The sequence below is a fragment of the Mirounga leonina genome, unplaced genomic scaffold (genome assembly GCF_011800145.1).
Source record: "Mirounga leonina isolate KUSES-001 unplaced genomic scaffold, KU_Mleo_1.0 Mir_115, whole genome shotgun sequence".
In the NCBI taxonomy this organism is placed as follows: domain Eukaryota; kingdom Metazoa; phylum Chordata; class Mammalia; order Carnivora; family Phocidae; genus Mirounga; species Mirounga leonina.
This window is the reverse complement of record NW_023270268.1, coordinates 6,508,922-6,532,524: the sequence shown is the minus strand read 5'-3', so window position 1 is coordinate 6,532,524 and position 23,603 is coordinate 6,508,922. Positions and strand designations below refer to the sequence as shown.

General features: G+C 55.0%; 1 protein-coding gene and 1 long non-coding RNA gene across 3 annotated transcripts; one reads left to right on the top strand and one right to left on the bottom strand.

The window, feature by feature from the left end:
• The first annotated feature begins 720 nt into the window (after positions 1-720).
• On the top strand, positions 721-23,481 carry PLCD1 (phospholipase C delta 1). Of its 2 annotated transcripts, none has more exons than XM_034992058.1 (15): positions 721-861; positions 9,142-9,306; positions 12,689-12,917; positions 19,337-19,466; positions 19,560-19,791; positions 20,384-20,585; positions 20,673-20,817; positions 20,896-21,045; positions 21,139-21,297; positions 21,516-21,675; positions 21,875-21,991; positions 22,367-22,545; positions 22,635-22,767; positions 22,842-22,991; positions 23,128-23,481. In XM_034992058.1, the coding sequence occupies exons 1-15, from the start codon at positions 828-830 to the stop codon at positions 23,211-23,213; spliced, it is 2,271 nt and encodes a 756-aa protein (XP_034847949.1). In that variant the 5' UTR covers positions 721-827; the 3' UTR covers positions 23,214-23,481. The 2 variants fall into 2 exon arrangements, with proteins under 2 accessions (XP_034847949.1, XP_034847944.1); XM_034992053.1 differs by lacking the exon at positions 721-861 and adding an exon at positions 5,497-5,763.
• On the bottom strand, positions 4,325-5,442 carry LOC118001900. The gene is made up of 3 exons (XR_004676873.1): positions 5,303-5,442; positions 4,598-4,665; positions 4,325-4,488 (listed from the first exon to the last, which is right to left on the bottom strand). It is a non-coding gene; the product is annotated as an uncharacterized LOC118001900 (long non-coding RNA).
• Positions 23,482-23,603: the final 122 nt, after the last annotated feature.

Sequence of the window (23,603 nt, the reverse complement as noted above, 5' to 3'; positions counted from 1 at the left end):
CCCCTTGTTCAGACAGCCCCTTGGGAGGCTACCCAAAGAAGGGATCCTGGAGATGTAACCCACCCCTCTGTCCTGTCCCACCACTCTGCCATACAGATCACCAGGGGTTTGGTGTGCGAGAGGCTCAAAGGTGAGTTCCCCGCACCCAACTGCTGTAAGCTTTCCCTGCTTGCGCCCCAGCCCTCACCAAAGGCGCTCCTGGGGTTAGAAACTTCCCATCGAGAGAGGAGAGGACCCTCCTCCGGACAAGATTTAGGCATACCTCTCCGAGGACCTCCTAACCCATGCCCGCGCACCCATTTTGCAGAAGGGAAAGCAGAGATCCGGGGAGCCGCGGCTGGACGCCCGGACGCCCAGGCTCCCTTCCGCAGCAGCCCAGTTGGGCTCGAAGTTACGCGGTCCTTTTCCCAGAATGACGCCAGATTTTTTCGAGCGGCACCCCAAACCCGGAGAAGCGTCCACAGGTAGGGCGTGGGGCCGGGCCGCCCGCTGTAATGACAGGGCCCACGCCTGTGGGTGGCGGCGGCGGAGGAAGCGGGAGGAATCCGACTATTTCTGGCCTGGGTGCGCCTACTAGCCCCGGCCAGGGTTGGCCCAGCTGCGGGCCCCCCCCCCCCCCCCCCCCCGCTCCCCCCAAGGGGGGGGGGGTAGGCGCGGGTTGGCGGGGCCGGGGGGGCGGGGCGGTGTCCCGGGCCCACCTCCGGTCTCCGCCCACCGGAGTCCTTTCGGGTCCCTTCACCGCACTCGGCTCGGACCCGAGGCCGCCGGCGCAGTCGCCGCGCGCGTGTGTCCCGCGGCGCCCCCTCCCGCTGCGCCGCCCGTCGGGCATGGACTCGGGCCGGGACTTCCTGACCCTGCATGGTGAGTTCCTGGCTGGCGTGCGGGCAGACCCTGCACCGGCCGACCCCGCGCGAAGCCGTTCCCGGGCCCTGGGCCGGGGACCCCCAGGTTCCTTCGGCCGCCCTCCGCCCCGCCCCGGGCCCGCCTCTCGACTCTTTTGTTGCATTGGGGAAATCTCGGCGCGGGGGACTCTCGGGGTGGGACTGCCAGGCAAGACCTTGGGCTTGTCCCCCAGATCTGGCCGGAGGTGGGGGGAGGGTGCGGGTCTGAAGACTTCCCTGAAGGCGAACCCCGACCCCCAGACCCCGCCTCAAGGATTCTGCCTTTTTCTGGTCTCAGAAGGCTGGGCTCCGTGGTCCAGCGCGCACGGAATGGCCGAGGAGGGACGGAACCAGCATCCACGAATAACCAGGTTCTCCCCACACCGTCCGGGCCCCGCTGGAGAGGCTCCCCAAAGCCCAGGCTGCCTGGACCGCGTCAGGCCGCGTGGCTGTGGCGGGGGGGTGCGGGGGGGGGGAGGAGACGAGGAGGTGTGCAAGGTTGGCCGAGGTCGGGCTGGGCGGCGGTAACTGCCCAGCGCAGAAATCCCTGTCAGCGATGCCCACGCTGGTAGGAGCGGCCGGATCCTCCCATCCGCGCACCCTCCTGGCGGGACCAGGCCGAGTCTCAGCTGAACTGCCTGCAGCTCCACCCTTTGTCCAGCTAGTTCTGTCCCTCTGACCCACCGGGGAACAGTCCTTGCCGTATTGCTGTCCCTCCAGGACAAAGAGCAGCAGTGGCTTCTGGCAGGTCGGGCCCCCCAGCCTGGTCTAGCATCTCTCCGCTCCAGCCTGGGGACTCACTCACTCTTAAGGGTGTCTTGCCCTCCTGGTTTCTGAGATCATCTGCCAGTTCAGCAAAACCTGCCCCTTACGCCAATCACTGCTTAACCGTATCTCCCTGTTTTCTAGTATCCCTGGGGTGGGAGACTTCAGTGCCCACCCCCTGTCCATCTAAACCATACATGAAGATGATAGATGGGAAAGAGAAAGGCAGAGCCCTCCAGCTGCCCACTAGAGACCCCCTGGAATTCAGGGGCATAGGAGATGTTCCTTTCAGCCAGCCGCTAGTCTGTCTTGTGTTTCCTGGTTGGCCTAGACCTGGTCTCCATGGCCCAAAGAGACCTTGCTCAGGGCCCAGAGCTGTGACCCTCCCACCACTGGCCTGGGCTCCTCAAGGCAACCTCATCCAGCTGGATCATGGGACCCCTGCCCCTTCCAGTGCTTCATCTTCTCAGACCAAAGGTGTCCTTAGTGCTCCTGCAAGACTGGCAGGAAGGGAGTCTGGATGGCTTAGAGGACCACAGTGGAGACCTCTGCTTTCTCTCTCATCATCCCTTAGTTAGTGCTGTCTACCCTGCAGAGTGATACCTCTTCTGGGCCTGTCTCACACTCAGATCTCCTAAAAGCCCTCCGGTCGTCTCTGGCACAGCTCATGTTGGAATGGGCTCCATCCTCAGGCATCTGTGCCTTCAGCCAGTCTTTCTCCCCCGGTGTCTTCCCTGGAAAGGAAGCTACGGGGAGGCACTGTGGCATGGGTTTGGCCCATTCTGTTTGAGACCTGCCTTCCAAATGCCTCACTCTGTCCAGCCCTTCCTGCGGGACTGGCGGGAACACTGCAACCCCAAGCTCTTTCCCAGAAGGCCCTGCCACTTCAAGCTCATCACCCAGAATTACCCTCCCTTAATTGCCTTGGTCCCTCCTGCAAACCAGATCAGAAAGCAAGAACCTGGCAAGGGCAGTTGATGGCAGGAAGGGGTGGTCACTGTGCCCTGTGCTTCCATTGGAGAGTCCGTACCCCTTTCAGATTTGGGGCCCCACAGCACCGAACATGTGGCTTGGGCAGTTGGCAGTCAGCTGCAGAAAGTCCCCCCCTCCCCACGGCCTGGGGGGCCACGGAGCCTCCCTAGATATGAGATGTCCCCTACGTCCTCACCCCAGATGTGTGCAGATGCAGTGTAGGCTACAGGCATGGGTTCTGGAGGCAGACTGAGTTCAGGCCTTGACTTTTTCATCCCAGACAAATTCCTTGATTTCTTGGTGCCTCAGTTTCCTCAGTGAAATAGGGGACAAGAACACTACCGACTTCATAGGCTTGCTGTGAGGACTGAATGAGGTCATACATAGAAGGCAATGGGAACAGTGCCTGGCACTCGGTAGGGGCTGTTCCTGCAGGAGGCCCACACCCAAGTGACCATGCCCTGTGCATTCTTGGGAGATGAGGGGGGCACCATAAGGGAGTCTGTTGCTAGGAAAAATGTGCCCAGAACAGGGCTCAAGAACCAAGGGCCTCCTTCTGGTGTCTCTGGAGCCCTCAGACTGATGTTCCATTCCCCTGGCCTCCTCCCCCTCCTCCACTGCCTCTGCTGTCTCCATTCTAGCCAGGACTGCACTGGCCTCGCCAGCAGGTCTCCAGATGTACCCAGAAGGACACTACTTCGCAGGCCCTTCCCTCGCTGAACACATCCACCTTCACTAACTTTACCTACCTCAAATCCACCCTGCCCCACTGTCAAAACTGGCATTTGTAAAAGTGGAAGGCAGGCCATAGGAGGGGCCTCATCTTGGCCCCAGGAGACCTGGACTGCAGTCCTCATTTTGCCTGTATTTATCAATGTTGTGACCCTGAGCACGTCCCTTTGCCTCTTTGGGCCCTTTTTTCCCCCCACCCATGGCATAGTAACACCCTATTTACAGGGGACATCGTGAAGACAAAGCATGGATAGGCATAGGAGCTCAAGGTTGGCAAGAGAGCCAGTACCCCCAAAAGATAATGGTTCCAGAGCCATCATAGCAAGTTGGGGTGGCCAGCCTCCTACTCACCTCAGTTATGTTTCAAAACTGTCCCCGGGGTTCCAGACCCATAACCCACAGACACACACTGATCCACACTGATCTTAACATTTCGCGCCATAGGCCACTTTGGCAGTCAGATGAAGCCTGTGGACCCCTCCTCAGGGTCATGTTTTTATTTTTATTTTTATTATTTTTAGATTTTATTTATTTTTATTTTGAGAGAGAGAGAGAGCGCACGCCCACACACAAGCAGGGGGAGGGGCAGAGGGAGAGGCAGAGGGAGCGGGAGAAACAGGCTTCCTGCTGAGCAGGGAACCAGATGATGTAGGGCTCGATCCCAGGACCCTGAGATCAAGACCTGAGCCGCAGGCAGACACTTAACTGACTGAGCCACCCAGGCGTCCCAGGGTCATGTTTTTAAATGCATAAAATAAAATACATGAGAATTCAAAGGAAGCAAATTATATTGAGATGTGATTCTATCCGTAGGTCCTTGGCGTGGGGTGGGGCGGGGCGGGGCGGGGCTCTTGGTCCTCTGGATGAGAACCTTTGTGTGGTTTCTCTAAAACAGGTCACCTTACCCTCTGCCTCCTCCCTCTCCAAATGAAGAACAACTTGTTTGGGCCCGTATTTCAGCTCATCTACACCAACACACGTTCTTTTGATGTATTCTCTGTGGCGCGACCGTAGGCAAGTCACTCTGCGCTTCAGTTTATTGTTAGTGTTGCTTTGCTTGGCCGTGCTAATGGTTGGCTTTGACGGTGACTCACTGCCAGTGCTGGGGACTGGAGCGGCAGTGAAGCGAATGGAGGAACTAGTCAGAGGCAGAGAGTAAAAGAGAGGGGTGAGTCAGGCCTCTGGGTGGTGTCCTGACCTTGGCACACAGTAGGGGCTGGGGGCATGAAAGAGAAGTTGTAACTTACATGAAAGGTCCCACTGTTCCCGAGCACACTGGCAGCACAGTTTTGTATAAAGTTGCAGTAGTTCTCATCTATTCATCAAAGCAAGCCTGCGTTAATGGATTCATTTTTAAGATCAGCCTTTTTTTTTTTTTTTTTTTTTTTTTCAAGAATTCCATTCGCATTTGGAACCTTAGCGATTACCCTACTCGGGTGGAGAAACTGTGAGAAGGAAACAGGTCTGCCTGTGAGGCAACAGCCAGCTGAATTACAGTAACTTCGTTGAGTAATTGAAGTAAAATATTTGGCGGGCTTGGTGGTCTGCCCCAGGCTCCATTCCCGGCTCCGTCTGACCCCGCCCCATCCCGTCCTCTCAGACTTGGCCACCCAGGCCGCGGCTACCCGATCTCCCCTGTTCTCCTCAATCTCGCTCAAACTTCGTCCTCCGCCCGGCCCCCAGTAGGTGTTTCGAATTCGCGACTCGGGCTCCGCCCCCGGTGGACACCAACCCCTGGTGGGACACCGCCTCCAAAGCCGAGGTTCCGCCCCTCCCTGCCCGAACCCCGCGTTTTCAGTGCGGGGCCCTCCCTCGGGTCGCTCTCTGGGCCCTAGCTCCGCCCCCGGCCGGCCTCCTAAGTGACGCTCTGCCTCCCCGTCACCTCCCAGACCCTGCTCCTTTCCCCCGCCTCCCACCCCAACCTCTGGGGCTGTGCCTCCGCCCCCTACCACCTTTCTGGGCTCTGGCTTTCGCCACTGATTTGCTTCCTGGGTTATAGATTTGTCCCACTCCGCCTCTTGGGTTCTGGCTCCTCCTCTCCCCGCCTGGAGTCCGCCCTTGCCGCAGCCCCCAAGGGCAAAGGTCCTGCCCCTCCGGGACTGGCCGCGTCTCCTAGGGTCTGTCTCCGCCCCTTTCAGCCCTGATTTCTCTCACGCCCCGCCTCTAGGGCCGAGGCTCCGCCCCTCCAGGCTGGCCCCTCCTTCTGGGTTCTGACCCCGCCCCTCCACGCCCGGACTCCGCCCCCATTGCCAGGGCCTTCTAGAGGCTGCGCTGTCCCGGGCCAGGCTCGGTGGCGCGGAGGCACTGAGGAGCGTCATGCAGTGCCTGGGAATCCCGAGCCGGAGCCGCTCCAGGGAGCTCTACCTGCAGGAGCAGAGCCTCAGGGTGGCGGCGCTCAATGGGCAGAGGCTGGGTAAGGAACGCAGGGGGCACCGAGCTCCGCTGGGAAGGCAGCTGGGGCAGGATGTAGACTGTGTGCCTTCCATCCTTTGAGTGGACCTGTTTAGTACTCCTGTGAGTGCGAGACCCACTGTGGGGCTGTGTTTGCAGGGGTGGCATGTGGAGTGTTTTCGGGGCCAGGGGTGGGTGGGTGGGTGGGATAGGTCACTTCTCCTGATCTACCTGAGTCCCTCCAAAGCACCCCACCCCTTAGCACCCCTAACCACCCCAACCCCTCCTGTTTACAAATTTCTGAGGCACTACTAGTTATGTGGCTCAGTGTGTAACTGGTACGACTGTGTAACGAGATGGTTTTCCGAGCCTTTGTGATCCAGTGTGATGGTGTGCAAGTGTGCATGACAAGTGTGACAGTGGGGGACCCAGTGTGTAATCTGGTGGTGGCTCTGTCCCTCACGTGGCACGTGGGGCCACTGCGCGGCAATGAGGATGTGTAATGCGGTATAACCAAGTGTGTGACATTGTGGCACCAGTGTGGCCGCGTGTGGTCCAGGGTGATGCTGTGTCCTGGTGACTGTGGGAGGCAGACCGACAGTGGGCGAGCCGGGGGACCGAGTCTGTCATTCCGTGTTGCAGTATGTGTTCTGTGGATTTTCTGACATTGCTCAGTGCGCCTGAGCGGTGACTTGCATAAGGTAATGTTTCCTAGCACTCACCCTTGGGCAGGCTTCGGAGTCCTGACTCTGCCATGTAACTTCCTTGAACCTCAATTTCCTCATCTGTAAAATGGGAATAATGATAGTGCCTTCCTCATAGGGTTGTTGGGGGGGGTTAAGTACATGTGCTAAGAGCAGTATCTTATTCAAATATTGGCCATGAATGTTATGGTAGCTGCTCTGATCACCATTGTGAGGGTGATGTTCTGGCACGGTGCGTTGAGTGCGGCCGTGTGTAACTGTGTAGCTTTGTATGGCTGTGGGGCCCCCCCTCAGCCTCCTGTTAGCACCTGCACACCCTGTGCCCTCCTCCACATGGCCACCTCACTGTGTGCGGCCAGCCTGAGCGGGTTGGTGAGGCTGCCAGGTCAGCCCAGGGGCCCCTGAGGTAGAGGCCCCTTAGCACCCCCCTCCCACAGGAGGAGAAGGTACTGAAGCTGAGTGAGTGGGGCTGAGCGAGGAGTGCCCATCAACATTCTGGGTGCTGAGGGAGCACGGGTGGCAGGGCGGGCAGCCCAGGGGCCTCAGAAATAAAAGGGCCGGCTGCAGATGAGACTCAGAGGTGGGGGTGCCTGCCCAGGTTCCCTAATGGCCCAGAAGGTGGTGGCTATTATCAAGGCCCACCTCGGGGCTGAGGTCCGTGTTCCGGAAGCCATGTCAGCAGCCAGGGGTCTTATCTCTGCCTGACCGCAGACAAGGCCACAGCCTGGCTCCAGGACAGGATGAACATGTCATCTCCCCATGGTGTTTTCCAGAACCGGAGGGTGGGGCTCACCTTCTACTTTCCAACCCCTCCCCCATTACCATCTCTGTTGTTGGCAATGGCTTGTCCTAATGAGTGCCCAGCTTGGGGGGCAGGGGGCAGGCATAGGGTAAGGAGATGCCCCTGCCGATTACACCTCAGCTCAGAAAGGACAATGGAATACCCCAGCAGAGGCTGAGGACCTCTCTTCTGGCATCTGGGAACTCCCGTCCTCTGGTTCCAAGCGCCACACACACAGCCAACAGTTTAGGACATCTTGCAGGAGCCCCCTTCTCCACTGAACCTCCCCTGGGGCTGAAGGGATGCTGCTCATACTAAGACAGAGGGGTCTCCCAGAAGTGCGGGGAGACTTGGGACAAAGGAAGAAGAAGGCACATCAGACTATCAGAGGCTCACAGACACCTCTTCTGACGCTGTTCTCACCCAGTGCTGATGGGGGAACGGAGCCACGGGGGAGGGGAGCTGCCTAAAGTCATGGGTGGTTGTTAGCACTGGGCTCTGTCCCTAGTGAAGGCAGGAGATTGGGGAGGGATAGAGAGCGTATGGGTGGCTGAGGCCTGGGGAAGCGGTTCAGAAGTTTCCCTAGGTCTTATGGGTGTGTGGGGCAGGCTGGTGGGGCGGGGGGGCATGGATAAAGCTGGAGAGCCTATCAGGGGCTGTGGATCTGGGCTTGGAAAAGAAAAGCTTATAGGCCTGGTCACAGGCCGTTCAGACTGGACCGACACGGTCCCTGATGCCACCGCTCTGCTGGAGCAAGAGGATAAAGATTGCTGAAGGGCCACATAGTTTTAGTTTTGGGGACAGAGTGAGGTGAGATGGTCACCTGGCTCTGAGCAGAGCTGGCTGCTGGACTGCATCTGGCTCAGCCGATAGATCTGGATCTAGATGCATCTATCTCTATATTATATTGATGAATCATTAAGGTGGGACATGGTCTCTCCTTGATCACAGTTGATATAGGCTCTGCTCGGGGATGAGGGCTCCTGGGGGGCCAGGCCTAGTGCCCCTTTGGTATCTCTTGCTTGGGCCTGTTAGGACAAAGGGCATTGTATCTTTGGGAGCCCATGCTGAGGAGGCCAGCCTGGGTCCCTGAAGACAGCTGGGTAGGAGGGGCCATGCAGCTAGGGTCTGGTCCTCACTTAGGGCCCCGGGCCGGGTCCTGCCTCAGCTGCTGAGAAGGCTGCACTGGGCCTTAGGACTATTATAGCCCAAGGATCCCAGACCCAGGACACTCAGAGACGGGGTGGACAGGGAGAGCCAGGGGCATCCCAGGGGCCAAACCCAGGCCACATTTGGCTCATCTCTCCCTTCTGGCGGCAAGGATCAGAGACCTACTCAAGCAGGTGGAAGTCAGGGTGGGGGCAGCAGGGTGAGCGTGGCAGGGATGGGCACGAGGGTCCTACTGCAACCATAGTGTTGACACCAAGAACTACAACTTCTGTTACCTCCGGACCTTTTCTTTCCTGCCCGGCCTGATATTTTGGTCCCAGCTTCCTTCAGATCACTCTGACCCCTAGGTATGACCAGGAGGGGCACACTTTGTTTTACAGAGCCAGGCCATTTCCCAGGCATCTGGTTCCCCAGAACCAGATGTTCTGGAATTAGCTGCTTCCCCTTGTCCATTCAGCTGTGGATGGCAGGTCACAGTATATAAAGTGTAGCCTTGAGTGGGTGGGTGTCCTAAGGTTTGCATGGCCTTGGTTGGCAATCAGAGATGGCTTCCTGGAGGAGGCAGGGCTCCAGGATCAGGTTGGAGCATGGGTGAAGGTGGGAGAAGGGAAGGGAGAGCGGAGGGTGAGGCTGGTGAGAAGTGGGACCCTTCTCGGAGAGGGTCCAGAGGTGGGAGTAGCTAGCATGGGACCTGGGGCAGCAGGGACACCGGAGGAAGTGGCATCTCACCAGCTCTGCCCCCTAGGCCTACAGGATGACGAGGACCTACAGGCACTGCTAAAGGGCAGCCAGCTCCTGAAGGTGAAGTCCAACTCATGGCGGAGAGAGCGTTTCTACAAGTTGCAGGAAGACTGCAAGACCATCTGGCAGGAGTCCCGCAAGGTCATGCGGACCCCGGAGTCCCAGCTGTGTGAGTGTCCCAGGGCTGCAGGGTGGGAGCAGAGTGTGGATCCTATGCTTGCACGGGGAATCGGATGCTGGTTGGGGCGGGGAAGTGGATGCTGGTTGGGGCAGGGAATGGTGGGGTGGGGAGGTCAATCCTGGACCACAAATAGGGAAACCCAGGCCTGGCCTAGTGGGGCCCAGGTCGGTCACACAATCAGGACCAGATACAGGGAAACTGAAGCTGGCAAGGGTGGGGGAGAAGAGTTAGTTAAATCACCGATAGGGCAATTGAGGCCTAGTCTGGGCCAGACAGGGCAGTCATGGAGGACCAGAGATGGACAGGCTAAAGCCTTTTGAGGGTAAGGATACATAACTGTGACCACAGGTGGGAAAGCCAGGCTCAGAAATAGGGAGGTTTCTGGGCAGTGTTGTCTGAACGCACAGGGTGTCCACCTAGACAGATGTGGGAAGGAGGGAAGTTGGGCGGATTAGGACTACAGGTGTAGTGAGGCCCAAAGCCAAGCCCAAAGTCCAGGGGCAGATAAGGCCCTTCCTGGTATCAGCGGCCAGGATATGAGGTGGGGCCGCAGCAGGCAGTTCCTTCCCGGGACTGGGGCCACAGCAGAGAGGTAGGGTGGAGTGGAGCGAGGCCTTATTAGCTGGGCAGCTCCCTTGAGGGTATTGGGTCTGAGGATTTTCTGGAAGCTTTGGAAAAGGCCCTGGAACCCCAGGCTCAGGCCTGCAAATGGAGAGTGCCTGCAGCAAGGCCCCACAGAGAAAGCTGTGCAGGTTAGCTGCTTTGTAACACAGAATGGCCTAAAGATTCTGTAAAATGAGAGGTCCCCGCTGCATCTTTACTTGGTGGGAAACTTTTAGACCAATGCTGCCCAAAAGAACTTTCTTTGATAACGGAAATGTTCTGTATCTGTGCTGTCCAGTATGGGTGCCTCTAGCTACCTGTGGCCTTTGAGCACTTGAAATGTGGCTAGGTGTGACTGAGGAACTGAATTCTTAATTTTACTGAATTTTAGCTACTTTATATTTAAATAGCCACACAGGCTGGCTGGCGCTGGCTGGCGGCTGCTGGATTTCACCCAACCCAGACCCCTGCCCTGGCCGAGGTGGGGAAGGGGGAAGGAGCAGGGGCAACCCACTGGGGAGTGCAGTCAGACACAGGTGACAGGCTCCAGATGGGAGAGGGGACAGGAGGAAGGGGAGGTGCCCAGGCAGGGTTTACCGGGCCTCACGACACTGGGTAGAAACCTGAGAAAGTATCTCCTGATGGCCGTATGGCCTGGAGCAGGGTCAGAGGTGAGTCAGGACACGAGCAGGGTCAGAGCAGGGTCAGACGGGAAGAGCCAGGCAGGGGGCCTTGGGGCTGTGGGCCACGGAAGGTTTCTGAGCAAGGCAGGGTAGGGTTAAAGCCGACAGAACCTGAAGTACTCTCCGAAAACCACCCGAGTGCATGTCAGTCACACAGCATGGGAGTGACCCAGACCTCGTCTCTGTCTGGCCTCTGTCGGTGGCACCAGCCAGGCTCCTTCATGGGCCTCAGCCCTGATATGGGGCTTCCTGTTCGACGCTGGTGGGGGGCGGCACAGTGGGAACTGGCGTCTTGCTCTCTGAGCTCTGGGGATTCCTGAGAGCCCGTACATATGCCTGGTTTCCCGTGTGTGCCTGGCACTTACTGGGCGGCAGCGGGCATGGGGGCAGAGACAAGAGTAGGGGACCTGGGCTGGTGAGATGAGCCCCTCATACTGGGAGAGCTGTGAGCACAAGGGCAGGAGGAGCCTTCCAGGCAGGAGACTAGTGTGAGCAAAGGTGCAGGGCCGAGACTGAGGAAGGGGCGTGAGTGAGGGGCTGCAGGGGTGACAGGTGCGGGGTCAGGCACCAGCTGTGCTCAGGTGAGGAATGTGGCCAGAAGAGGCTCTCTTCCAGGTCAGAGACACTGAGACGGCTCTCCGGCTGAGCATGCCTGTTGGCTGCTTCCCTTCTCCGGGGGAGCAGTGAGACTGTTGTCCCCAAATGCACTCTACCCTCGGGGAAACTGAGGCCAGGTGAGGGAGGAGGGGAGCAGCACCCCCAGTTCTCTCTGCTCCCTCAGTTTGCCCTGATCCTGCCACCGCTACGCTCCCTCCACTCTGACCCCCAGAGGCAGACGAAGTATTATCAGCAGTGCAGGCATCTGGACTTTCTCTCTGGTGCGGGTGGGGGTGCTGGCCCAGGAGCTGCCCGGCTCAGGTTTCCTGTTTTCACTCCCAGCCCGGGGCAGCGGCAGCTGGCCTGAGCCTAGCGGGCGCAGGAGGCTATGGACAGAGGAATTAAGCGGGGCTATCCCCTGCACCCCAGATGGCCCGGGGCTCACAAGTCCCACTCTCGGAGCCTGCTGCCCAGGCTGGGTACATGTCCTTCACATGGGGCTTGCAGGTGGCTCGGAGGCCTCTGGGCACTCAGGGTGCAGGCAGGCATGGGGAGGACAGGTGAGCTTGCAGCTGGGGCTGCTCTAGAACCCAGGACAGAGGGATGTGGAGGGCTCAGGACACAGGTGGGGCAGGGGTGGAGCCTGGACCTTGATGCTGGGCAACTTAGCATGAGCCCAGCTGGTGGGACTGGCTCCCAGCCAGGCCAGGAAGGGCACCCTAGGGTCTTGCTGCTCCCTGAAGCTTGGAAGGTGTGGGTGTGACAGGAGGGCTCTCTGCCCAGTTCCTGAGGGCAGAATGATGGACTCTCTCAGACCCCTAAGGGGCACCACTTGGGGTCCTAGAGGGCAAGAGCCTTCCCGCACTCTTCTTGCCAAGCGGATCCCTGAGGTCAGGACACACGTGGACACACATGGACACACGCAGGGCAAGGTTGTGTCCATGCCGCAGCACAAGCACTTCTCCCTGTGCCCCCGCACCCCGGGGCCAGGGCTGCCAGAGGGTGGCTCCGGGCTCCTGCATGGTCGGGAGAGGGGCCTGCAGGCTCTCAGAGCTATCTGAGGGGAGGGTGGTCCAAACTCAAGTGCGATTAGGAGGGTATATATCCTGTCTGTCACAGGCTCCAAGCTCCAGAATGGTCTCTCCCCATCTCTAAAAGCCCTGCCCTGCCCTAGTCCCTCCCAGCCTGGAAACAGCAGGGCCTGGGGTCCCAGGTGCCCTTCTCTAGGGTCAGTCTCTCCCTCTGTCCACCCCCCCACCCCCCGGTGTTTCCCCTGCCCACCACAGCTGTGTGTCACATTCCTTCTCCATCTCGGTCTCTGTTTTCCTTCCTCCCTTGTGTTCCCCTTGTCCATCCTGCTGCCCCGCTCCTTGTCTCTGGATCCAGGCCTGAGCTCCAGCCCTGGCTCTGTGTCCCCACGCTGTGCCTTGGCCACACCGGGGGCAGGGACTGGCCTCGAAGCTCTGCCACCTATCCCCTTTTTGCAGTCTCCATTGAGGACATTCAGGAGGTGCGGAAGGGGCACCGCACGGAGGGCATGGAGAAGTTTGCCCGGGATGTGCCCGAGGACCGCTGCTTCTCCATTGTCTTCAAGGACCAGCGCAACACACTAGACCTCATAGCGCCGTCGCCGGCCGAGGCCCAGCACTGGGTGCAGGGTCTGCGCAAGATCATCCACCACTCGGGCTCCATGGACCAGAGGCAGAAGCTGCAGCAGTATCCTTCTGGTGGCAGTGGGTTCTGGCCCAGCCTGTGGATCCTGGCTGTGGTCATCACCAGGGCAGCCTGCGTGTGGAAGATACCCAGCTTGGGCCGTCATATGGACATAGCAGAGGCTGGGCAGCTCACACAATGGAAATGAATCTCACGGTTCTGGAGGCTGGAGACCCGAGGTCTGGGGGCCAGCGTGGTCGGGTTCTGGTGAGAGCTTTCTTCCTCGCTTGTGAGGGGCTGCCTGCTCACTGTGTCCTCACATGGCAGAGAGAGAGAGAGAGGAGGGAGACAAGCTCTCTGGTGTCTCCTCTTATAAGGGCACTAATTCTATCATGAAGGCTCCATCTCATGACCTCATGTAAGCCCCCCACGACTCATCCCCAGATGCCATCATATTGGGGGTTAGGGCTTCCACATATTGATTTGGGGGGAACACAGTTTAGTCCTGAGCCCTGAGAAGGTACCTGGAGCCCTGTTTGGTCTACTCAGTGCAGCCCCCGCTGTCTCCTCTTCTCCTCCCCAGAACCAGCACAGAGTTCTGCTAATGGCAGCAGCTTCCATGCGAGACCGAGTCTTGAGTGTTTGAACCATGTTTCTTGGAGTTACTACATTTTTTTCTCTCTGGGAATTTGGAAGGCTATGGTACCCCCTGTGCCATTCTTTGGGGAGTGATCAAGTTTCCCTGGGCCTCATGTGCAGGCCAGCCTGTAAGCTTAAAACAAATTCACTTCCAAATCTGGATGCACAATAGCACACTAGCCTATGGTTCAAAGTGGTCAGCCTTCTGGTACAGAGGACTAGGGTGGAACCAGCTCCAGTTCCTTTATTTTAATGACAGTTTTATTGACATATAATTCACATACCATGTGATTCACCTGCTTAAAGTTACACGTCAGTGCTGTTCAGTATATTCACAGGGTTATAAGTAATTTTACAACACTTTCATCACCTTAAAAAGAACCCCATACCCTTGAGCAGCCAGGCCCCATTTCCCCATAACCCTCCAGGCTCTAGACAACCACTGATCTACTTTTTTTGGCTCTTTACGTTTGCCTTTTTCTGGACATCTCATATAAATGGAATCATACTGTCTTTTGTGACTGGCTTCTTTCACAGAGCATGTTTTTCAGGTGTCTCCATGTTGTAGTGTGAATTAGTACCTCATCCCTTCTTATGGCTGAGTAATATTCCATGGTCTCCTTATTCCACATTTTATTTATCCAGCTAGCAGTTGATGGACAGTGGGGTTTTTACTCTGGAGCTTTTATGAATTAATGCTGTTATGAACATTGGTGTGGTATATAGCTAGGATTTATAAGTCTTATGGTAACTGTATGTTTAACCTTTTGAAGGACTTCCAGTTTTCCAAGGAGGAAATTGACATTCCCACCAGAAGTGTATGAGGGTTCCAATGTGTCACATCTTCACTAAGGCTTGTTAATACGGTTACTACTTTTTTATCCTAGCCATCCTTGTGGGTGTGAAGTGGTATCTCATTGTGGTCTCGATTTGCATTTCCTTGATAGCTAATGATGTCAACTATCTTTATATGTGTTTATCGGTTATTTCTAGAAATATCTATCAGATCCTTTGAGGAAATATCTGTCAGATCCTTTGCCCATTTTTTGTTGTTGTTAAGTTCTTTTTTTTTTTTTTTTAAGATTTTATTTTTAAGTAATCTCTACAGCCAACATGGGGCTTGAACTTACAACCCTGTGATCAAGAGTTGCATGTTCGGGGGCACCTGGATGCTCATTCAGTTAAGTGTCCGACTCTTGGTTTCAGGTCAGGTCATGATCTCGGGGTCGTGAGATCAAGCCCCGAGTCAGGCTCCGTGCTCAGCTGGGAATCTGCTGGAGATTTCCTCCCTCTTCCTCTCTCTCTGCCCCTCCCCCTGCTCATGCAAGCTCTTTCTCTCTCTCTAAAATAAATAAATTAAAAATCTTAAAAAAAAAAAAGAGTTGCACACTGTACCCACTGAGCCAGCCAGGCGCCCGTTAAGCTCTTTTTAAAATGGATTTATTTTTTAAAAATTTTTACTTGTGGTAAAATCTACATAACATAAAATTTACCATTTTTCAACCATTTTAGTCATGTGGAGTACCTTCACATTGTTGTGCAACCCATCTCCAGAACTCTTTTCATCTTGTAAAACTGAAATTCTTTCCCCATTAAACAACAACTTCTCATTCTCCCACCTCCAATCCCCACTCCCCAGCCCCGGCCCCCCGGCAGTCACCATTCTACTCTCTGTCTCTCTGAATTTGAACACCCTAGCTACCTCAGACAAGTAGAATCATAGAGTATTTGTCTTTTTGCAGCTGGCTTATTTCACTTAGCATAATGTCCTCAAGATTCATCTGTGTGGTAGCCGGTGTCCGAATTTCCATTCTTTTTAAGACCGAATAATAATATTCCACTGTCTGCATATACTATATATTGTTTCTTCATTCATCCATTGATGGGCACCTGGGTTGCTTCCATCTTTTTCCTGTTGTGAATCATGCTGCTGTGAACATGGCTGTGCAAATATCTGAGACTCTGCTTTCAGTTCTTTTGGGGTATATACCCAGAAGCAGAGTCACCGGATCACAGGATAATTCTACTTTCAATTTTTTGAGGCACCACCATATTGTTTTCCACAGCATCTGACCTACTTTATACACCCATCGACAGTGCACCAGGGTTCCGATTTCTGCAAGTCCTCAACACACTTGTTATTTTCTGGGTTTTTTGTTTTGGTTTGGTTTAGGTTTTGATAGGTGTCTTATCGTGGTCTTGATTTGCATTTCCCTAATGATTAATGCAGTTGAGCATTAGTTTTTTTATTTGCTTTCCTGTATCTTCTCTGGAGAAATGTCTATTCACATCCCTGGCGGTTTGTAATTGGGCTATTTGTCTTTTTATTATTGAGTTGTAAGGGTTGCATAATATACTAGATATAAGTCCCATCATAATTATGCTTTGTAAATAATTTCTCCTCTTCTGTAGGTTCTCTTCTTTTTCTTGATGGTATTTGAAACGTGAGTTTTTAGTTTTGGTAAAGTCTAATTCAACTACTTTTTGCTTTTGTGGCTTGTGATTTTTGATGTTATATCTAAGAAGGCTTTGCTTAATCCAAAGTCACTAATGTTTACTCTTATTGTTTTCTTCTAAAGGTTTTGTAGTTTTAGTTATTAAATTTAGGTCTTTGCTTCATTTTGAATCCGTTTTTGTGTGTGGTGTGATGTGGGGGATCCAACCTCATTTTTTTAGCATGTAGGTAGTTGTCCCAGCACCATTTGTTGAAAAGACTGTTCTTTCCTCATTGAATTGTCTTTACACCCTCATCAAAAATCAGTTGACCATAAATAGGAGGGTTTCTTTTCTTAAAGATTTTATTTATTTATTTGAGAGAGAGCGAAGTGAGATAGAGAGAGGACTGAAGGAGAGGGAGAAGCAGACTCCCTGCTGAGCAGAGAGCCCGACGAGGGGCTCGATCCCAGGACCCTGGGATCATGACCTGAGCTGAAGGCAGACACTTAACCGATTGAGCCACCCAGGTGCTCCAAGAGGGTTTATTTTCATGGCTGTCAGTTTTATTCCATTTATCTATGTCTATCCTTGCACCAGTACACAATGGTTTGGTTACTGTAACTTTGTAAGTTTAGAAATTAGGAAGTGTGAGTTCTCCAAATTTGTTCTATTTTTTTTAAGATTTATTTCTTCGAGAAAGAGAGAGAGAGAGAGAGCAAGAGCAGGAGGGGCAGAGGGAGAGTGAGAGAGAATCTCAAGCAGACTCCAAGGGCTCGATCCCATGACCCTGAGATCATGACCTGAGCTGAAACCAAGAGTTGGACACTTAACTGCTCCACCCAGGTGCCTGTTCTTTTTTTTTGCAAGATTGTGTTGACTATTCTGGGTCCCTTGACGTTCCATGTGAATTTTAGGATCAGTTTCTGCAGAGAAGCCAGCATGATTATGATAGGGGTTGTGTAGTTGTGTTGAATCTGTAGATCAATCTGGAGAGTATTCCCTATTTAATGATGTCAAATCTTGTGATCCGTAAATATGGGTATCTTTCCATTTATTTAGATCTTCCTTAACTTCTTTCAACATTGTTTTGTGGTTTTCAGAGTATAAGCTATACATTAAAAAAATGTATTCCTAAGTATTTTAATTCATTTTGAGGCTACTTGATGGAATTACTTTCTTAATTTCATTTTCTGATTATTCATTGCTAGTGTATATCCAACTGCTTTGAGGGATATACTTGAGCTCTGTTCGTTTCCTTACTCTGTGCTTTTCAGCATTTCATAGATTTTTAAGTATTTTTTCTCAGTGCTATCTCTGCCTGATTTTGAGCTTTCTTAAAAGTCCAATTCTGTAGCGTAGGCTTATCCTTGGGCAGTCTTGTGCCCTCTGGAGGGTTCTGTTGCCCAGCCCCTGAGATCATAAAGCCATCCATCCCAGCCTGCTGAATAACAATCAGCATGGGGACCTCATGTTTGGCTGGACTGCTCTGAACTTGATTTTTTTTAACCTGGAATTCTGCCATAATTATTTTTTCATGTAAACATATACATAAAATATGGCTGTGTTAGAATGAAGTTTTCTTTTAATTTTTAAAAAAGATTTATTGATTTATTTTAGAGAGATAGTGCATGTGTGCAGGGAGGGGCAGAGGGGAGGGCATCTCCAGGCAGACTCCCCACTGAGTGCAGAGCCCAAGGTAGGGCTCAATCTCCTGACCCCTGAGATCATGACCTGAGCCAAAACCAAGAGTAGGACGCCTAACCGGCTGAGCCACCCAGGTGCCCCAGAATGAAGTTTTAAAGGCCCACAAAATGAAACTGCCAATTTTTGGGTTCTGCATCCAGTCTTCTTTTCTGCATTTCAATTTGCCTAATGATGCATTTGCCAAAAATAGTGGAGAGCTTACATTTGTATCCATTTTCTGTGTACTGTTATGTCATGATTATTTCCCTGTGTTAGTATAGTCTCCATAAAAAGCTGTAGTGACTATGTAATATTCCACTGAGTAGGTGCCCTATAAATTAGTGATCCATTCTTTTATTTTTATTATTATTATTTATTTATTTATTTATTCATAAGAGACAGAGAGAGAGAGAGAGAGGCAGAGGGAGAAGCAAGCTCCCAAGGAGCAGGGAGCCCGGTGAGGGACTCGATCCCAGGACCCTGAGATCATGACCTGAGCCGAAGGCAGACGCTCAACCATCTGAGCCACCCAGGTGCCCAGTGATCCATTCTTTTAATGTTGAACATTTATTTTCAGTCTTTCACTACTATAAGTAACATTGCAAAGAACTATGTTCCTAAGAGCTTTCGGTATTTAGGAGTATTTCCTTACCAATAGAATCCTAGAAGTGGAATTAGTGAGTCCAATGATGTAGTGGTTTCGAACTTTAGCTATATCTCTGCATCACATTACCAAGGGTTGAACACTTTCCTTTATCCAAGTGGTGGATGGGATGTCCATGTCACCTCACCCCTACCTGCACTGGGTAATAGACTTTTAAAGTGCTGATCTTAGAGTTTAAGAAACTGCATCTCATTTGCAAATTGTTAATATCTTGATTACCAAGAATGTTTGCAAAAGGTCAGTTTATGGCCTTTTCTCATTTAGTTATTAGGGTCATCATCGTGTTTTCTGGACAGTTTTATTTTCTTCTTTATTTGACCCTCAGAATTATTTAAAGTTTACATGGCATCAATTATGTTGTTTCCTTTGTGACTTCTTCTAAAAACCTGCTGTCGTTTTTTAAAAAATTGTTTTCATGGTCTTTGTTCTTTAATGGATGTACTGTGGAGGTCCTCTTTCTTGACTTCTCCAGGTCAAGTCTGAGGGGAGAGGGCCAGAGGTAATGGAGAAGTGGGGGCTAAGTGCCCCCATTGGGACAGCATGACGCAGGCTTCATTTTTGCTTGTGGTATCCTCTCTGATCTGTGCCTTCAAGTTTGCTGTTTCTTGTAGAATAAGCCTCAAGTGCTTTAGTCCAGTTGGCTCACAATTACGTATTGAAAACCAGAAGGACATACCTTGAAACGTTAACGGGCATTATCCCTGGGTGACAGGACTATGGGGGATTTATTTATTTACTTTTCTGCATTTTGTAAGTTGTCTATAGCGAACTCTTTCACAGTGAGAAAATAAATGTTTTTTGTTTTTTTTAAATGTGAAAGGGTTCAAAGCCAGTAAATAGAAAAAAGCCCCCTTAATCGGATGTATCATTTCCTCTGAAGAGGCCATCCGGTCTTGTCCCTGGAATGCTGGTGTGCAGTATGTCAGGCCTGCAGGGGACTTTGTCTGTAGGTGATCTCCGTCCATCTGGGCCCAGGAGTTGACCCTGGGCTTGAAACCTGGCTGTAGCTGGGACCTGGGGGTATCCGGGCTCCTGGGTACTTTCCTTACTTCTTGCCCAGCTGGATTCACTCCTGCTTGCGAAAAGCTGACAAAAACAAGGACAACAAGATGAGCTTCAAGGAGCTGCAGAACTTCCTGAAGGAGCTCAACATCCAAGTGGATGACAGCTATGCCCGGAAGATCTTCAGGGTGAGGCAGGGAGTGAGGGTTGGGTCTGTGTGGCCGTGGGCCCGGGACCCTAGTGGGGAGCATGCTCTGAGCCCTGCCCCCCCGGCCTGGCAGGAATGTGACCACTCCCAGACGGACTCCCTGGAGGATGATGAAATTGAGGCCTTCTACAAGATGCTGACCCAGCGGGAGGAGATTGATCGCACCTTTGCCGAGGCGGCCGGTTCCAGGGAAACGCTGTCGGTGGATCAGTTAGTGACGTTCCTGCAGCACCAGCAGCGGGAGGAGGCGGCAGGGCCTACACTGGCCCTCTCCCTCATTGAGCGCTATGAGCCCAGTGAGACTGGTGAGAGTCTGGCTGGGGCCTTTGGCCTGCAGTCCCTGGGGCCACACCGTGCTGGGAGACCCCTGGGGAGACTACAGACCGAGTGTAGGGAGCTGGAGGGAAGGGGGGCACCCTGGTCAGTATTTGCTTGCCCCCTGAAAGCAAGCAGATGGGAGACAGGGCTCCAGCATCACCACCCCTCTCTTGGTTCCTTCTCCAGGGGGTTTTGTGGACTCCTCCTCCAGGAAATAGAGAGGAGGCTGGAAAAGCAAACCCTTTTCCTGCTTCCATCCTGGGCCGGGCTTTGAGATGGACAGACGGGGCCCTTCCCTGGAGGGGCTTCAGTCTGGAGGCCCAGAGGAGGAGGAGATGAGGCTTCAGGCGGTCTCACAGTGTGGGGGACCGAGGAGAAGACAGGGCCCCACCCTGGGGTAGTCACAGTCTGACGGTTGACTCAAACTCACCCCCTCCGAGAGCTATCAAGGTCCAGCTCTGGACAGGGAGGCAGGGACAGCTGGGGGCTCCCCTCCCCGAGCGGTGGCGCCCGGAAGGTCTCCTGGAGGTGGCTGGCCTGGCGGGAAGGGCTCTGACGCGCAGGCCTCGTCCTTCGCAGCCAAGGCGCAGCGGCAGATGACCAAGGACGGCTTCCTCATGTACCTGCTGTCCGCCGACGGCAGCGCGTTCAGCCTGGCGCACCGGCGGGTCTACCAGGACATGGGCCAGCCACTCAGCCACTACCTGATGTCCTCCTCGCACAACACGTACCTGCTGGAAGACCAGCTCACGGGACCCAGCAGCACCGAAGCCTACATCCGGTGGGGCCCGGGGCGGGGGCGGGGCGGGACGGCCTGGGGGCGGGGCCGGGCGGGCACTGAGGGTCTAGCCGCCACGCTTCCCCGCAGGGCGCTGTGCAAAGGCTGCCGCTGCCTGGAGCTCGACTGCTGGGACGGCCCCAACCAGGAGCCGGTCATCTACCACGGCTACACTTTCACCTCCAAGATCCTCCTCTGCGACGTGCTCAGGGCCATCCGGGACTACGCCTTCAAGGTTGCGCGCGCCCCTGGCGGGTGAGGAGGGCCGCGGTACGGGCGGCCCGCCCCTCCTAACCTGCCCTGGGGCCTCCAGGCGTCCCCCTACCCCGTCATCCTGTCCCTGGAGAACCACTGCAGCCTGGAGCAGCAGCGTGTGATGGCGCGACACCTGCGCACCATCCTGGGCCCCATGCTGTTGGACCGGCCGCTGGACGGGGTCACCACCAGTCTGCCTTCCCCTGAGGTTCGCGGTGGGCATGGGGGTACCCAGAGGAGAGGGCAGGTGGACTGGCTGGGAGGCCAGCTGGGTCTTGACGAGCTGCTCCTTCCTTCTTAGCAACTGAAGGGGAAGATCTTGCTGAAGGGGAAGAAGCTGGGGGGGCTCCTGCCCCCTGGCGGGGAGGGTGGCCCTGAAGCCATTGTCGTGTCTGATGAGGATGAGGCTGCTGAGATGGAGGACGAGGCCGTGAGGAGCCGCGTGCAGCGCAAGTCCAGGGTTCGAGGGGGAGCTGTGGGGGAGGGGGCAGCCCTGGGGCCCTCTCCCATCATGGGATGTTTGCCTTGTCTCAGTTCTCTGTGGCTGCCACTCAGACCCTCTGCCCCCCTCTCTCTGTCTGTCTCCCTCTCTGTCTCTCCGTGTCTGGGTTTCTGGCTCTCTCAGTGCCCACCTGCCCCAACCTCTGAATCTAACCTGGGCCTCCCCATGGCCCCCAGGAGGACAAGCTCAGGCTAGTGAAGGAGCTCTCCGATATGGTCATTTACTGCAAGAGTGTCCACTTTGTGGGCTTCCCCAGCCCTGGCACCCCAGGGCAGGCTTTCTATGAGATGGTGTCCTTCTCTGAGAACCGCGCCCTCCGACTGCTCCAAGAGTCAGGTGAGCCCCGGCCCTGCATTCTCAGGGGGCTGGCAATCCGTCTGACCATTTGGACTGGCCTGGGCCAGGCCTGGCTCCACTACTCGGGAAGTGCACAGCACTCCCTGCTGTTACCAGAGGGGGGCGGGGGGCAGGGGTGGGGTGGGGTTGGGGCTCACCGGGAGGCCTGTGCTTCTGACCACCCGCACACCCTTTTCAGGAAACAGCTTTGTTCGCCACAATGTCAGTCGCCTGAGCAGGATCTATCCTGCTGGGTGGAGAACAGACTCCTCCAACTACAGCCCCGTGGAGATGTGGAACGGGGGCTGCCAGATCGGTATGGGCTGGCAGGGGCTGAGGAGGCTGGGCTGAGGGTTTCAGTCCAGAGGGCCAGGGGTCAGGAGCCTCTGGGGAGGGACTTGCGGGCTCAGGCACTAGTAGTCTCGGTTTGGACATATGCCCCTGCCAGCAAGTCAGGGTCTGAAATTGCCTCATTAGCACAGTCGTCCTTTGAATTCTGGCACCAGAAATGGAATGTGGGCTGGCGTGGTGGGTCGGTGACGGTGGCAGGGCGGCAGTAGGCATTGGAGTGATGCCGGACCCTGCTTCTGCCACGCCATGTTACCCTAAGGCCTCAGTGTACCCTGGGTAGGCTGGGCTCTAGGGCCCCCGGGTCAGCCCACAGCCTATGACTGCTCTGTCCTGCCTCCAGTGGCCCTGAATTTCCAGACCCCTGGCCCAGAGATGGATGTGTACCAGGGCCGCTTCCAGGACAACGGGGCCTGTGGCTACGTGCTGAAGCCTGCTTTCCTGCGAGACCCGAATTCTACCTTTAACTCACGTGCCCTGGCTCAGGGGCCCTGGTGGACCCGGAAGCGGCTCAGTGTCAGGGTATGGCCAGCCGCCGCAGGGACAGGAGCCCGTGGGCCTCCCTCCCCGCCACCCTTCCTGAACCCTCTCTGTCCCTTGCCCGTGCTCAGGTCATCTCTGGGCAGCAGCTGCCGAAAGTCAACAAGAATAAGAATTCAATTGTGGACCCCAAGGTGACGGTGGAGATCCACGGTGTGGGCCGGGACGTGGCCAGCCGCCAGACTGCCGTAGTCACCAATAACGGTACTTGCTGGGCGTGGGTGGGGCCCGGCCCCTGGAGCTGGTCCGCACTGTTGACGTGGGGCTTGTACTGCCAGGTTTCAACCCATGGTGGGACACAGAGTTCGTGTTTGAGGTGGTCGTGCCTGAGCTTGCCCTCGTGCGCTTCGTGGTGGAGGATTATGACGCGTCCTCTAAGAATGACTTCATTGGCCAGAGCACCATCCCCTTGGGCAGCCTCAAGCAAGGTTTGTTGAGGGGAGGGACGACAAGGTGGAGGAGGCGGGGCCTGTTATCTCTTGGGCCGGGCCGTTGTCCCTTGGAGCATCCTCACCGAGTGACCGGAACTCTCCGTGTGCTCTTTCCTGCCCATCCCCCTGCCAGGATACCGCCATGTCCACCTCTTGTCAAAGAACGGAGACCAGCACCCATCTGCCACCCTCTTTGTGAAGGTGTCTCTCCAGGACTAGGTTTGGGGGTTCTGATGGGGCTGCTCCAGGCAGACCAGGCCCTCTGTCCCCATGTAGGGAGAGGGCTGGTGTGGCTGCTCCGCACCTCTCGCTTGGAGCTAGAGGCCCTGCACTGCCTTCAGCTCTAACAGACGTCTGCTGCTGCCTCCCTGGGGTCTCAGGAGCTGGCCCAGTCCCCGGAGCTCTCGATTCCATTAGGAAAAGTACTGCAGCCCGCTGCCGTCGGGCCTGGCCCTGGGTCGAGGGTTTTTATAAAAGTTATGACTAAGTCCTGTGGTCTCTTTACCTGAATGCCAGAAAGTTCCTATAAAGGGCACGTGTGTGTGTGTGTGGGGGAAACACTGGAGCCCCATCACCTCTCTCTCCACGTCCCCCACACGGACACTGTAT

Excerpts from the sequence above, each read along its gene's own strand:
- PLCD1 (XM_034992053.1), top strand. The coding sequence starts at position 5,667 with ATGCAGTGCCTGGGAATCCCGAGCCGGAGCCGCTCCAGGGAGCTCTAC. Across the intron at positions 21,298-21,515 it reads GCGTGCAGCGCAAGTCCAGG|GAGGACAAGCTCAGGCTAGT; the intron begins GTTCGAGGGGGA and ends CATGGCCCCCAG. Across the intron at positions 22,768-22,841 it reads TGCCGTAGTCACCAATAACG|GTTTCAACCCATGGTGGGAC; the intron begins GTACTTGCTGGG and ends TTGTACTGCCAG.